The following is a 13,409-nucleotide window of genomic DNA, read 5'->3' as shown; positions in this document are numbered from 1 at the left end:
TGACGCCAACCGCAAAACGCAACGCCTCCCACGTGGATCTTTGAAAGCACAATGCAGATCAAGGAATGTAAAAACGATTTTCATGCTCCTTTGATGCTTTTCTACGGGACACTGATTACTAATGGGGGAGCAGTTCTGTCTTTTCACATCCGTATTCTTTGTCAAGATGAGCGTGCTCAGGGTAAGCGAGTGGCTGTGAGTCCCTGGGCTGGAGCCGCTAGTCATTCACAGAGGCGACCCCGAGTCTGGTTGACTAATCGAGAACTCATAGTGATAACGGCCAAGTATTATTTCACAGCAAACTGAGGCTGTAAAGGCTTTTGGTACAGGACTCTGTCACTGCTTTGCAAGAGACACACAAATACACACATATGTATAGACATATACATATCCCCACATACATGTGCACACATATAAGCACAGACCCACGCATCTGTAAATATCTGTACACATATGCACGCCTGCCCCCCCCCACCCGTAAGACGGGGGAGCTTTCAGAGTACCAGCCACCAAAAACACTGTGTTCACACATGTTTACAAGGTAACAATGGAATGACTTCTAAATCTTTGGTTTATCCAAGAGAGAACGTCTAAAATCACAACATGTTTGGTTATTTTCTCCATAAGTGCACAGTGAATTTTTTTTTTTTACAAAAGAAAACAGTGTCTTAGTGATTTAAATTAAAACAACAACAACAACAACAAAACCAACCACAACAACAACAAAGGACCAAACCAGCAAGAGCTACTTCTACGGCATGCAACACTAGAAAACGGTGAGTTGGGAGCCACAGTGAGCTTTAGAGAGACTGCCTCGCCACTTGAGTTGAAAATAACTCCCGGCAAAAGCAGATGATGATGAGGAATGCACACGAGAAAAATCTTCTTTCTTCCTTCCCTCGTTTGCGATGTGCGACTGTGCTTTCTTTCACACAGTCTTTTCAGCCCAGACCTGAAAAGTCCTCTCTCCTTGCAAATATCATTCCTATCTATTTTTACAATGTAAGGATTTCCAATTTCTCCAGAACCACCCAAATTGATGATTGCAATAAATCAAATGACAGTAGAATGAGCTTTGGGACGGAGGACCCCAAGGTCATTTTCTCCCCCACCCCCAAGGACACTCTTTCTGCTTTTTGTAGTAAATTATGCAGATGGAGAATGAGTTCTCCGGGAGAGCCTGGATTTTTAGCTTTTTAAAATATGGCTTTTTTAGGAGTAGGGCAGCTTCTTCGACCTGAGGAGTCCTCTTCTCTCCATGTTGGGGCAGAAAAAGGAGTTTCAGAAGGGGAGCAAGAAAAGATTGGTATCTTGAAAGAAAAGTGGAGTGGGAGAAAGATAAAGGGTGGACGTCCTACCCTCCTGTCTAAAAAAAAGTTGGACCTCCATAATTAGTCATCCGGTGACAGTAACCCATGGTGTTCATTCTCATGACACGTGAATGTCTGAATGATCCTGCTATGGCTACTGGAAGCTAGAGATGTTCTTCCCATCTGATCATGGGCTCATCTCCAGTCTCTGAGACTCAAGGGGGCTGTGTCGGGGAACGTTCCATGGCAGGGGGTTTTGGTTTTTGTTTGCTTTCATGTTCTTCGCTGTTTCATGGTGCTTATCACCACAGAGACAGCGGGAGCCATTGGGCTGCTGGTTGAGAAAGAGGGAAATTCTGGGCAGACCAAACGTAGGTTCGTTGTTATCAGTGACCACATGGAGTCCTGGGTCCAGAATTGGGACCCCCCCCCCATTGGGGCAGCTTTTGGCGGAGGGACACCGAGTCGATTCCACTTCCTTGGGAATGGACTGGTTCTACCTCCAGTACCCAACTAAAGCTGGGCCTGACTTCTACTTGGAAAGACAGAGAAGGGGGTGCTGAGAGGCAGCACCACTGAGCGTATCTTCCAGAAACTTAGATGGTTATGCTATACTCCCTGGACTCTAAGAGAGTTACATTTCCTTTCCACAGGATACATTCATGAGAAAAGCTTACGAAGTGAGATCACGCCCAAACAATGCCTGAGAAAAAGTATGGGCTACAAAAACATTAGTGCTTGAAAAGGCAGTGAACAAAATTTTTTTTGGCATTCTTGACCTCAGAAAGTACATATCTGAGCGCACAGCTGAAATCATGAACAGTTACTGCATGTTGGTAAATACTACATTTTACATAGATCCAAAGACTCCTATTTGCTCTCATTGACCATCACAGAAGTCTCCATTGGTCCTTTGTAATTTTCTCTGCCTCCCCTCCTCTTCCTCCTCCTCCTCCTTGCCTACCTCTTCCTCCTTTTGGATGACAGGAGCGTTTCTGGTTGTGTGTTTTCCCCCACGGAAGCCCACGGGTCTGCCTTAGCGCCTCTCCACCAGATATTATCTACCATTGCTGCAAATGAAGGTCCATGGGGGAATTCAAATTGAGATCCGTGACGTCTAAGAAGTCAATGTTAAAGATGCTGGGGCCGCTGGGGCCCAGGGAGCTGAAGCTGGGTGTAGAACTGGGTGGAGTAAGGTCCAGCCACTCCATGGTTTCCCAAGGAGATTCGGTGAAGCTTAATCGCAGCCCATTACTGTCTGCAGAAGAGGGTGAAAACTGAGTTTGCATCGGGGAGAGGGGGCCTGGCAAGATCTCATGTGCGCTGAAGAGGTCTTCGGCGGGCTTCCCGGAGAATCCATCCATTATCCCTTCGAAAGGATGCTCTTCACTCCCAAGTTTTAGGAGGGCCACATCGCCCATCTTCCCCAAGGGGCTCTGGGAATTTAGCAAGACTTCAAGGTGCTCATCACTGTCGGTGCCATAGTGATCGAAGGAGAGTTGGCCTCCTGACGATGAGGGTTTGGGGAGGGCCGCGTTAGGGCTTCGGGAAGACCCAGGTAGCTTGGGGACTTTCTGAAGACATGAATGATCCTCTCTAGCATCGGCTGGCATTTCTGTTGGTGAAACACAACAGGAAGTGTTACATTACTTCCAATGGAGATGCTGTACAGTAGGGATCTTATTTATTTATTTTTTAATTTCCAACATTTATTTACTTTTGAGAGAAAGAATGTGAGCGGGGGAGGGGTAGAGAAAGAAGGAGACACAGAATCCAAAGCAGGTTCCAGGCTCAGAGCTGTCAGCTACAGCTCAGAGCCCAAAGCTGGGCTCCAACCCATGAACCATAAGATCATAACCTGAGCCAAAGTCGGACATTTACCAACTGAGCCACCCAGGTGCCCCTACTAGGAATCTTTAGAATGAATGAGTTACACTTGGACACAAGAGATGGCCACACTTCTCTGGTCACTGCCAGTCATCCGGTCCTATCCCCAAAGTGCTCTGTGTGTGCCCAATTCTTCTCTCTGGTCTCTCCCCACACCCTTTCTTTCTGGAAATTCCACAAACTCTCAAAGCAGGTTCCTTTACCTGCTCCTTCACAGACACCTGAATGTCCCCCCGAGGACACTGCATCGTCCCTTATACCCTGAGTGAGGGCTCATTTCCTTTGGATCAGAGGACGAGACGTCCCCACTGCAGTCTCCTGGCCACGCTTCTGCAGCCACTGAAAACTCTATTCCCTAGTTCACTGCCTTTCCCACTTCAGTTCTTGTCCTTCCCTGTGGCTTCAGCATCCTGAGAAGTGACTGTCCAGTGGCCTCTCGGTGCCTTGACACCCTATCTCTGTCAACTCCAGTGATTCCTCCATTCCCACTCTGTTGGATACCCTGGACCTTGTCATCCCCCAATACTGTCCCCCCTACAAGTTCAGTCTCTACCAAAATCTCCCCCCCCCTCTCCATCCCCTCCCATCCCTCTAGTTCACGTATTAAGTACCTCAAGATAGTAGTTGCTAAGCCACTTGGGGTCCCTCCAATCTACTGACTCTACTATGTTATCCATCCATCACTCACTTCTCTCCCTGTTCAGTTGATATTATCTAATCCACAATTATAGGTACTGTCTTATAACTATTCTCTCTTTTTCTAACATTTATTTATTTTTGAGAAAGAGAGAGCAGAAGTGGGAAAGAGACAGAGAGGGACAAAGGATGTGAAGCAGGCTCTGCACTGACAGCAAAGAGCTTGATTTGGGGGCTTGGACTCACCAAGCATGAGATCATGACCTGAGTCAAAGTCGGATGTTCAATCGACTGAGCCATCTAGACGTCCCGTATATGCTCAATCCCCTTGCACCATACCCCCTTGGGGAAACCCCACCCTTGGATGAATCTCTTGGTTGCAATGGAGCAGACTGGTCTCACTTAGATTCACGGTGACCAGCCTAAAGCTGGCGCTCAGTACAGCACAGCATCCCATGTGCTTCTCTGAGAGACTCCATTCATTTGTGATTGATTCATGATTGCTCTTCTTTGCTTGAATCTCCCATGTTCCCCTCCTTCACCCTCACCTTTGCTGATCTGGCCATACATTTCATTAAAAATATAAGGGTGGGGGCACCTGGATGGTTCAATCAATTAAACGTCTGACTTTGACTCATGGTCTCATGGTTCACGGAATCGAGCCCCATGTCAGGCTCTGTGCTGACAGTGCAGAGCCTGCTTGGGATTCTCTCTCTCCTGCTTTCTCTGCCCCTCCCCCCTCTCAAAATAAATAAACTTAAAAGAAATACAAGGGTGTCCGATAGTACCCTCTTATCTTTCCATCACAACAGTTATAAAGATCCATACACCTGTGCCCATCTTTTCCTTCTTACTCTTGCCACACACAGTGGAGAAATTGCCATTCATTCTTCTGTTTTCCTTACCAGACTGTGTTCCTTACCAGACTGTGGGCTCCATAAAGGTGGCCTTTGTGTAGGGCAGCGCTGAGCCAGTACAATGCCTGGCCACTCCTTCTTGGAAACTTGATTATTTTTTTATGCTTATTTATTTTGGGGGGGAGCATGCATGCACGCAAGAAGGGGAGGGGCAGAGAGAGAAGGAGAGAGAGAGTTCCAAGAATCCCAAGAATCCATGTTGATCCAGGAGTCTGAAGAGAAGCTCAGTCTCACGACCAACCGACCAACCAACCCTGAGCTCATGACCTGAACTGAAATCAAGAGTCGGAAGCTTAACCGCCTGAGCCACCCAGGCGCCCCACCCTTCTCTGAAACTTTTAATGCCGTTGCTGAAGGGCTCAGACCAGAGGTGTTTTTCCCCTTCTATCTACACATTCCCCTTATTCTTATCTTATTCATCTATGTGGTTTCAAATTCCCACCACATACTATATAAGTTTTAAAAGCTAATAAATGAATCACTGAAAAGGAGGCCAAAAGAACATGTCGATCATTTTCTGTTGCAAGCGCGCTTGATGTCTACACCTGAACAGACGATCCAGTGGGAGATCGCGGATTGAATTTCATTTCGAGGAGATGGCACAAACCTTGCTTTATCTGCTCTCTTATTATAGGGAGATTGGGATTAGAAGAGGCAAGAGAAATGGAGTCGCAAGGGAAAGCACTTAGGGAAATGGGGTAAAATGATTGGTGAGCAAGTTCCTTGGGCAGAGGGCAAGCTATCTACTGCGCCTTCTTCCCCTGCTCCAGCGTGGACAGAGAGCGCCCACATAGTGACATTCCACCCGTTCATGGCTTTCGGTGAGCATCCGACCTTGGTCCTAAGGGTTCACTGTCTAGAGCACAGGCAGGCACTGGGCATTCCTATGGGCAAGAGATGGACAGTCTTACCTCCACTTTCAATGAGGACATCCAAGAGCTCATCCATCTGCTGACTCCGAGTCATTTGCTATCGCAAATTAAGCAGAAGAGAATGGAGAGGTTAGAAGGATGCTCCCTCTTCTGTGGGAAATCATTAGGAACAGTACTACCAGTTTTTGAACTAGGTTTGGTTAGGGTATCTTTTTATTCCAAATTGTAATAAAATACACACAACACAAAATTTACCATCATCATCGTTTTTAAGTGAACAGTCCAGTGACATGGAGTACCTTACAGACACATTATTTATTTTCTTTACTTATTTTTGAGAGAAAGAAAGAGACAGCACGATTTGGGGAGGAGCTGAGAGATGTGGAGAGAGAATCTGAAGCAGGCTCCAGGCTCTGCGCTGGGAGCACAGAGCCCGATGTGGGGCTCGAACCTACAAACCGCAAGATCATAACTTGAGCCAGAGTCAGACACTTCACTGACTGAGGCATCCAGGCTCCCCAATAGTCATGTTATTGTACAACCTTCACCCCCATCTGTCTCCAGAACGTTTTCCTCTTCCCAAATTGAAACTCTGTTCCCCATTCAGTGTGAACTCTCCATTCTCCTCCCCACAGCCCCTGACGACTTTGGTTCTGCTTTCCGTTCCTGGGAATCTGAAGCCTGTTCCTGGGAATCTCACAACTCTAGATACCTCCTCCTGTAAGTGGAGTCATACGGTATATTTCCTTGCGTTGCTGGTTTACTTCACTGAGAATAATGTCCTTCAGGCTCATCCATGTTGCAATATCTGTCAGACTCCCTTTCTTTGCTAAGCCTGACTAGCATTAATCACCACCTTTTGGATAACCATTCATCCATCCATGGACACTTGGATTGCTTCTACCATTTGTGAAAAATGCTGCCAGGAAGAAGATGGTAATTGTGTGACTGAAGCTCAGGGTTAATTTCAGACAGGAAACTACTGAATGAATGAAATAATTTCCTACAACAAGAGAAGGGGACAAGAAGCAGAGTGCTCCCCAGCAGATCCTCAGAGTCTGGTCGTTAGAGAGGCTTCTGTTCCAGGAGCAGGACATCTTAATCCACAGATGGTGTACCCGTTTGTTCTCACTCTGAAGTGACTTGGATCTGCTTCCTGTTTGGGTGCTGTGGTTGGGGCCCAAGAACGTGGCTCATGCTTTCCTAGTGCGTCACCACTGGTGGAGCCTGTTGATGCTTGTAACATCTACACCCCTTCCCTGTGGCTCGTCTGAATTATTCAGTAGAGTCTACGGCCATACCACCCTGAACGCGCCCAGTCTCGTCTGAATTATTCAGTAGAGTCTTACTGATGGAAGTCCATTTTGCTCGACCTTTTTCTTTTCTCTGGAAACCATAAAGGATCAGGTGACGCTTACAGATACCAGGGGGTAGGAAATGGGGAGAGTAGAGGCACATATGTATCCCACTTCCCTGAGAGCCCACTCCGAAATAAGCAGAGGCATCAATAATCACAACAGATGGGAGCAGTCCTCAAAGAATGCATCCCTTGCCAGTCCAGAAGCCACTGGGTGCCCACAGGCAGGTAATGTAAATGAGCCCCATATAGAACAAGAGGGAAGGGGCCATGCGGTGGCTCAAAGACACAGCAGATACTTTGTTTCAGGCAGCTGTTCTCCGGCAGAAATGTGGCCCCACTACTGTTAGATCCTCTCATTTTTCCAAAATGAGAAAGCCCGCTTTTCGCATAGAATCTCCTGATATTTAAAAATACTTTTGCAGCCAAGTGAAACTTAACTGCAAGCCGATTTGGCTGTGTGGGACACCAGCATGCGGCAGCTGACCTAGACCTTCCTCGCTAGCTTGGACACCTACAAAGGGCCATCTGACACTCCATCCAGGCTCAGACTGCTTGAAATGTGAGATCGTTTAGTGCTTTTCTCTTTCTTTCTTTTTTTGGTTTTTACTTTTTATTCGGAAAATTCCCCAACATAAATGACAGTAGAGTATACAACAGTCATCAATACTTTGCCGAGATCATTGAATTTTGAAACGAAGAAGAAACCTACGACGTTATCAGCCTGACATTGCTTCTCAGATATTTGAGTAGCTGCTCTGTGCCCAGACAATGTAGTCGGTGATACACGATAGAGAACCCTTACAAAGCAGACAGGCCCGCATCTCACAGAAGGGAAGTCAAGAACTTAGTGGCAGTGACTTATGGCTGTTGGCAGAGCTGGTACCAAGCCCGGCCCAAACTCTTCCCAGTCAGCCTCACATGCTGTCCTTCTATCTACAGTGAAACCTTGGTTTGTGAGCATAATTCACTCTGGAAACATGCTTGGAATCCAAAGCACTTGTATATCAAAGTGAATTTTCCCAAAAGAAATGATGGAAACTCAGAAGATTTGTCCCCCAGCCCAAAAGTATTCAGATAAAATGACTGCAATATAATACAAAATAATAAAGAGAACACAAAATAGAAAGAAAAATGAACAAATACGCCCGCACGTACTTTGAAAACCTTCATGGTGGCGTGAGGGAGAGCAGAGAGAGGAGGGTGACTGTGTAGACTTTCGCTGTCGCTAACGGACGTGGACTACAGGACAGTATTAATAAACACGTATCATACGCTGTAGTTCACGGAACTGGCAATAAGGCAGCAGAGGAAAGGGTCTCTATCTTCAGGCAGCCTGACCCAGACTGGAGCAAAGCACTTCTAAGCTCACTCTTGTCTGGAAAAGCAAAGGACTGTCCCTGGGTGCTTTGTGGTGACAAAAAATACACTAGTGCCAGTTGTGGGCACCTTCTGACGTTCTGAAAAAGCACTGATTCCTGTCAAACACCATGGCCTGAGACTGAGCATCCAAGCATGGAAGACAATCACCCGAAATCCCACAGCGAGTGAGTGAGAGAGAGAGAGAGAGAGAGAGAGATGAACCATTGGCTCAGTTGTGATCACCTGACATTCAGCATCAGCATCACATACTACTCACATTGCAAGATATCTCTCATTTATCAAGTTAAAATTTATTAGTGATGTTTGCTCATCTTCCAGAACACTCACAGAACAAGTTTTTCACAATCCAAGGTTTTCCTGTACATGCAACACCCTTCTACGATCAGCATCTGGAAACTCCGCCCATCCTGGTAGGTGGGCACCCAACACACTCAACATCAGCATCTAAGACTCCTCGAAGTTGATTAATGGAAAACAACGCCCATTTAGGCACCCTGCTTGTTACCTGCTTTACTGCGTCTTCATAGGATGGAGGCTGTGTTATCTCTGGAACTGCTGAAGTTGACTTGGAAAAAGGCGGGGATGGAATTGAAAACTTTGGCCCTGTCTTATCCGAGGAGTGCAGACCAGCGACCTGTGGGAGTACAACGCAGAGAAAGATCGTCAACTCATGGTCAGAGATGGGACTGCTTTGCGCTTTCAACAACAGCCAAATTATGGAAAGAGCCTGAATGTCCATCAGTGGGTGAATGGATCAAGAAGATGTGGTTTATATATACAATGGAATACCACTCGGCAATGAGAAAGAATGAATCCTGCCATTTGCAGCAACATGGATGGAACTGGAGTCTTAGAAAACAACCCAATGTATTAATAGTACCTATCATCGTGGACATATTGCTGAAGGCATGATAGGATGGGAACCTTGCAGATTCCTTTTTTCTTTTATAATTTTTTATGTTTATTCATTTTTGAGAGACAGAGTGTAAGCAGGGGAGGGGCAGAGAGAGATGGAGACACAGAATTTGAACCAGGCTTCAGGCTCAAAGCCATCATCACAGAGCCTGATGCGGAGCTTGAACCCATGACCTGTTAGATCATGACCTGAGCTGAAGTCGGAAGCTTAACTGACTGAGCCACCCAGGTGCCCCAAGAGACTCTTTCCCCCCTCTAGAGTAAGCCCTCTTTGGTTAGGAGCAAAGGAAATAGAGTCCAGACCAATAGGAAGAAGTCAATCACTCCAGGAATTCCCAGAGTACTCTTCCCCCTCAGGACATTCCTAACTGGGTGCATCTGCAGAGAGGTGGAGGCGTTGTTGGGGTACCTCTTCAGGAACCAGCCTTGTGTATTGTGAGTGCTCTGTGGAGTGCCTGGGCCATTTCAAGGGTCTCTGTCTCCAAAGGACACCCTGCCCATACCTGTGGCACACAGCACTTCTATATGGTGGCCATCTTGTTTACTTCCTTATCGACTCTTTTTAGGCCTTGGAACTTCCCATATCCTGGCTGTCTCACATCTCTGATTTCCACCTGCTGGTATGGATCGCCTCTTCCTTTTTCCACCGAGATACTGCACTGTGATTAGAATTTTCTACAGCTTTCTAGACCTTTCCACAGATACGCATACCTTCCCCTTTCTCAACCACTGTTTGCCCATGTGCCTCTATTCCAGTCTTCAACTCTGTGGAAACTGATTTGTTTGTCATATTGTTTCACAAATGTACCATGCTCATTTTAGTTTTCATGATTTCTAGAATGATCCCAGGAAATGACTCCCTGGAACACTCTAATTTATATCTGTACACCCATGTCACTCTGTTTCAAATGGATTTGTTTTTATCTAAATGTCATTTATTTCTGCCTTTTATGAAATTTTTATTTTATTATTATTATTGTTTTGATTTTTAAATGCTTTTTCTTGGGGGGCAGGGGCAGAGAGAGAGGGAGACACAGAATCAGAAGCAGGCTCCAGGCTCTGAGCTGTCAGCACAGAGCCCGATGTGGAGCTCAAACTCATGAACCGCGAGATCACAACCTGAGCTGAGGTCAGATGCTCAACTGACTGAGCCACCCAGGAGCTTTTTTTTTTATGTTTTATTTTTGGGAAGGGGGGAGTATTTTGGGGGGAAGGAGCAGAGAGAGAGGGAGACACAGAATCCAAAGCAGGCTCCAGGCTGCCAGCTGTCTACACAGAGCCTGACACAGGGCTCCAGTCCATGGACCACAAAATCATGACCTGAGCTGAAGTCAGATGCTTAACCAACTGAGCCACCCAGGAGCCCCATTTATTTCTGCCTTTGAGCCTCATCATTTGGAGGACGAGGCCACAGAAGAGGGAAGAGGGAAAGTTTAAACTTTGTCTAGGTGCCTACCTTTTGCTGGATGCCTGGGCTTTGGGGACAAGGATTGCCCCCAGCGCCATGACTGCTGTCTGCTTGGGTTCCAGAGAAAGGGGGGTGGAGGCTGGAAGGCTGCGGAGAGAAGGTTGGTGGATGGCCCTCATGTGCCCCTGAGTTCTGAAAGGAAGAAGCAACACATCCAATGGTCACTAGCAGCGTGCCTGAGAACATTTGCTGGGACTCCTGGTCCCTGCCCTGGAGCTTTAGCTTTTCGAACCTCCCTAAATCCCATGATCAGTGTCTCAAATCTGACTTTGGGTACATCACCTCCCACTCAAAAACTTCCTATGGCCCCCACGCAGCCGCAGCATGGGGTCTCCACCTGTAACAAGGCCAGGTACTATTTCTTTCAAAAGCTTGTATTCTACTAACTTCCCTACCTTTTCCCACATGGAATGTTCTTTTCCCTTTTCTTTTTTAAAAATAAAGTTTTAATGTATTCTCTCTCAAAAATATTCATTTTTGACATGAGCAGCAGAGAGAGAGGGAGACACGGAATCCAAAGCACGCTTCAGGCTATGAGCTGTCAGCACAGAGTGCGACACGGGGCTTGAACCTACGGACTGCGTGATCATGACCTGAGCCGAAGTTGGACACTTAACCAACTGAGCCACCCCGGTGCCTCCCGACTTTCCTTTTTTAAGTCTACACTTCTCATCGAGTCCAACCCTTCACAAACCTTCCTGGACCCCTCTAAGCCTTTGCAACCAATCTGCTTCCCCCGCCTTCCCCAACACTTTGTGCAGCATTTAATTGACGTAAGCCCAGATCAGGCATGTTATCCTATATTGTTCTTTATCTTTTTATCACGTAACTGTTCACATCCTCAAAGGGTGCTTTGTAAACTGTGAATCACCACACATGTGTTAGTCCTTCTTGAGCGAATCCATATCATTGGAATGGTCTTAGGGTCTAGAGCTACGTTTTAAGAGCTATTTTTACCTTTGTTGCCTAGGACACCATGTGTTCAGTAAATGCCGTCAAGGGTGATGATAACCTGGGTAAGTCCCAGTGCCGCCCAGAGCGCCCACTCCTGAGTGTGCGTCATCTGCTTGAGAGTGTTGTTCTGGGTGATGTATAAGAACATATTCTCACTACTTATGACCACACTTCATACTCCCAGGGTAGAAGATATTCAGTGCGGAAAGGCCATGCCCTTTAGAATTGGGTCACCTTGGGTTCTTATGATCCTGGTTACTTGGTTTAATCTCCTTGAGCTCCATTTTTCCCCCCAGTGGCAAATAAAGAATAACAAATTAGAGCCCAATAAGGTTGTGGTGACAATTAACGAGATGGCTCAGGTCTGTGTCTCTTAAACTGGTCACGTGGTAGGTGTCCAATTAATGTGAGTTTTCTTCCTATTTCCTTTCTCATAGATGTCAGAACTTTGGATAATGTAAGTTTCTCAGGTAGATTTCAGTAGATTTCCCCAATAATTCTTTTGCTTCATGCACAAGGAAAGTCTCTGATGGTCATCTAGGTCTGGTCTTTGAACTAGTTATTCCTGTAAGCTGTCTCTACAACTTCGTCTCATCCTGCTTTGGCCCCACCGGCCTTCCTTCTGATTCTTGAACATTCCACGCATTCCCCTACCTTGGGGGCCCTTAGGCTTGCTGTTCCTCCTTTCCCTATAATACCTTCACCCAAATATTCACAAGAATTCACAATATTCTCCCTTACCTCCTCCAAAGATTTGCTCAAATGGTCCTGGACCTTTGACTTAAAGTTGTACATTTGCCAGTGTTTCACTACCCCACTCTCCCGTTTCTCCATCAGATGTATCATCTTCTACTACGTTATATGTTACGTGTTTATTTACTGTCTGTTTTCCCATGAGAGTAGGGAATTTGTCTGGCTAGTTCAGCATTACTCCCCAGAGACCAGAGTAGTGGCTAGCACACACTAGGTGCTCAGTAAATATCTGTGCCAAGCAGGCCATTACATGGAGAGAACAAGAAGGTCTGGTAACCCCTCTCTGGCTCTCTCAATGAATTGGTTTGGCCTGTGGTAAGGCTCTACGCCAAGGAATCCTGAAAAGAGGGGTTGTGGCAATCTGGCCCACCACCTGCTTTTATAAATAAAGTTTTATTGGAACACAGACACATGCACTCACTAGCGGATGTCTGTGTTCACGGAACAAGGGTCCTGTTGAGACCAACATGGCCCGGAAAGCCAAAACATCATTATCTAGCCCTCCATAGGGCACGTTTGCCAACCTCAGTTTCAAAGAGGGGTGCCCTGTCTACCCTGAAGGCTTGCGGAGGGTAGCAGGGTCCGGAAGTGGGTTTGGGTAAACCCTCTCCACGAAGACTTCCAACGTCAGCTCCTGAGCCCTTGCCAAGCCACGCCCCAGTCCCAGGAAGCAGGGAGCACCTGCCCGGAGTCCTTACCTGTGCCGAGCATCCCTGGCCGCCCACAGGGGAGGCGCCCCGGTGGCCTTCCCCTTGTGCGCCGCCGCTCGAGGAGGGGGGGAGGAAGTAATGGCAGTTGGGGGACGGGGGCAGGCTGATGTGCTGCGGGCTTTTGACGGCCCCCAGCGGCGAGTGCTGCGGGGAGCACTGCGGGCTGAGAAACGTGGACGGGAGCGCGTCGGCCTGCGCGGGGGCCTCGGGGCCGCGGCCGGCTCGGTGCCCGGGGCGCGGCTGGGGC

At 47.2% G+C, this 13,409-nt stretch overlaps 1 protein-coding gene across 1 annotated transcript in view; it reads right to left on the bottom strand.

Annotated features, from left to right (window-relative positions):
• Positions 1-553: 553 nt before the first annotated feature.
• Positions 554-13,409, bottom strand: part of MYOCD (myocardin) — a 198,061-nt gene continuing 185,205 nt past the window's right edge. The window contains exons 15-19 of the mRNA XM_029928844.1: positions 13,151-13,325; positions 10,734-10,877; positions 8,868-8,996; positions 5,662-5,719; positions 554-2,925 (exon numbers count right to left, since the gene is read on the bottom strand). Coding sequence (XP_029784704.1) covers positions 2,372-2,925; positions 5,662-5,719; positions 8,868-8,996; positions 10,734-10,877; positions 13,151-13,325 — 1,060 coding nt within the window. The 3' untranslated portion in view covers positions 554-2,371. The remainder of the gene's footprint in view (positions 2,926-5,661; positions 5,720-8,867; positions 8,997-10,733; positions 10,878-13,150; positions 13,326-13,409) is intronic.

This window comes from Suricata suricatta, chromosome 17 (genome assembly GCF_006229205.1).
Source record: "Suricata suricatta isolate VVHF042 chromosome 17, meerkat_22Aug2017_6uvM2_HiC, whole genome shotgun sequence".
Lineage (NCBI taxonomy): Eukaryota > Metazoa > Chordata > Mammalia > Carnivora > Herpestidae > Suricata > Suricata suricatta.
Note: the sequence above shows the minus strand (reverse complement) of the source record. Positions and strands in the feature narration are given on the sequence as shown.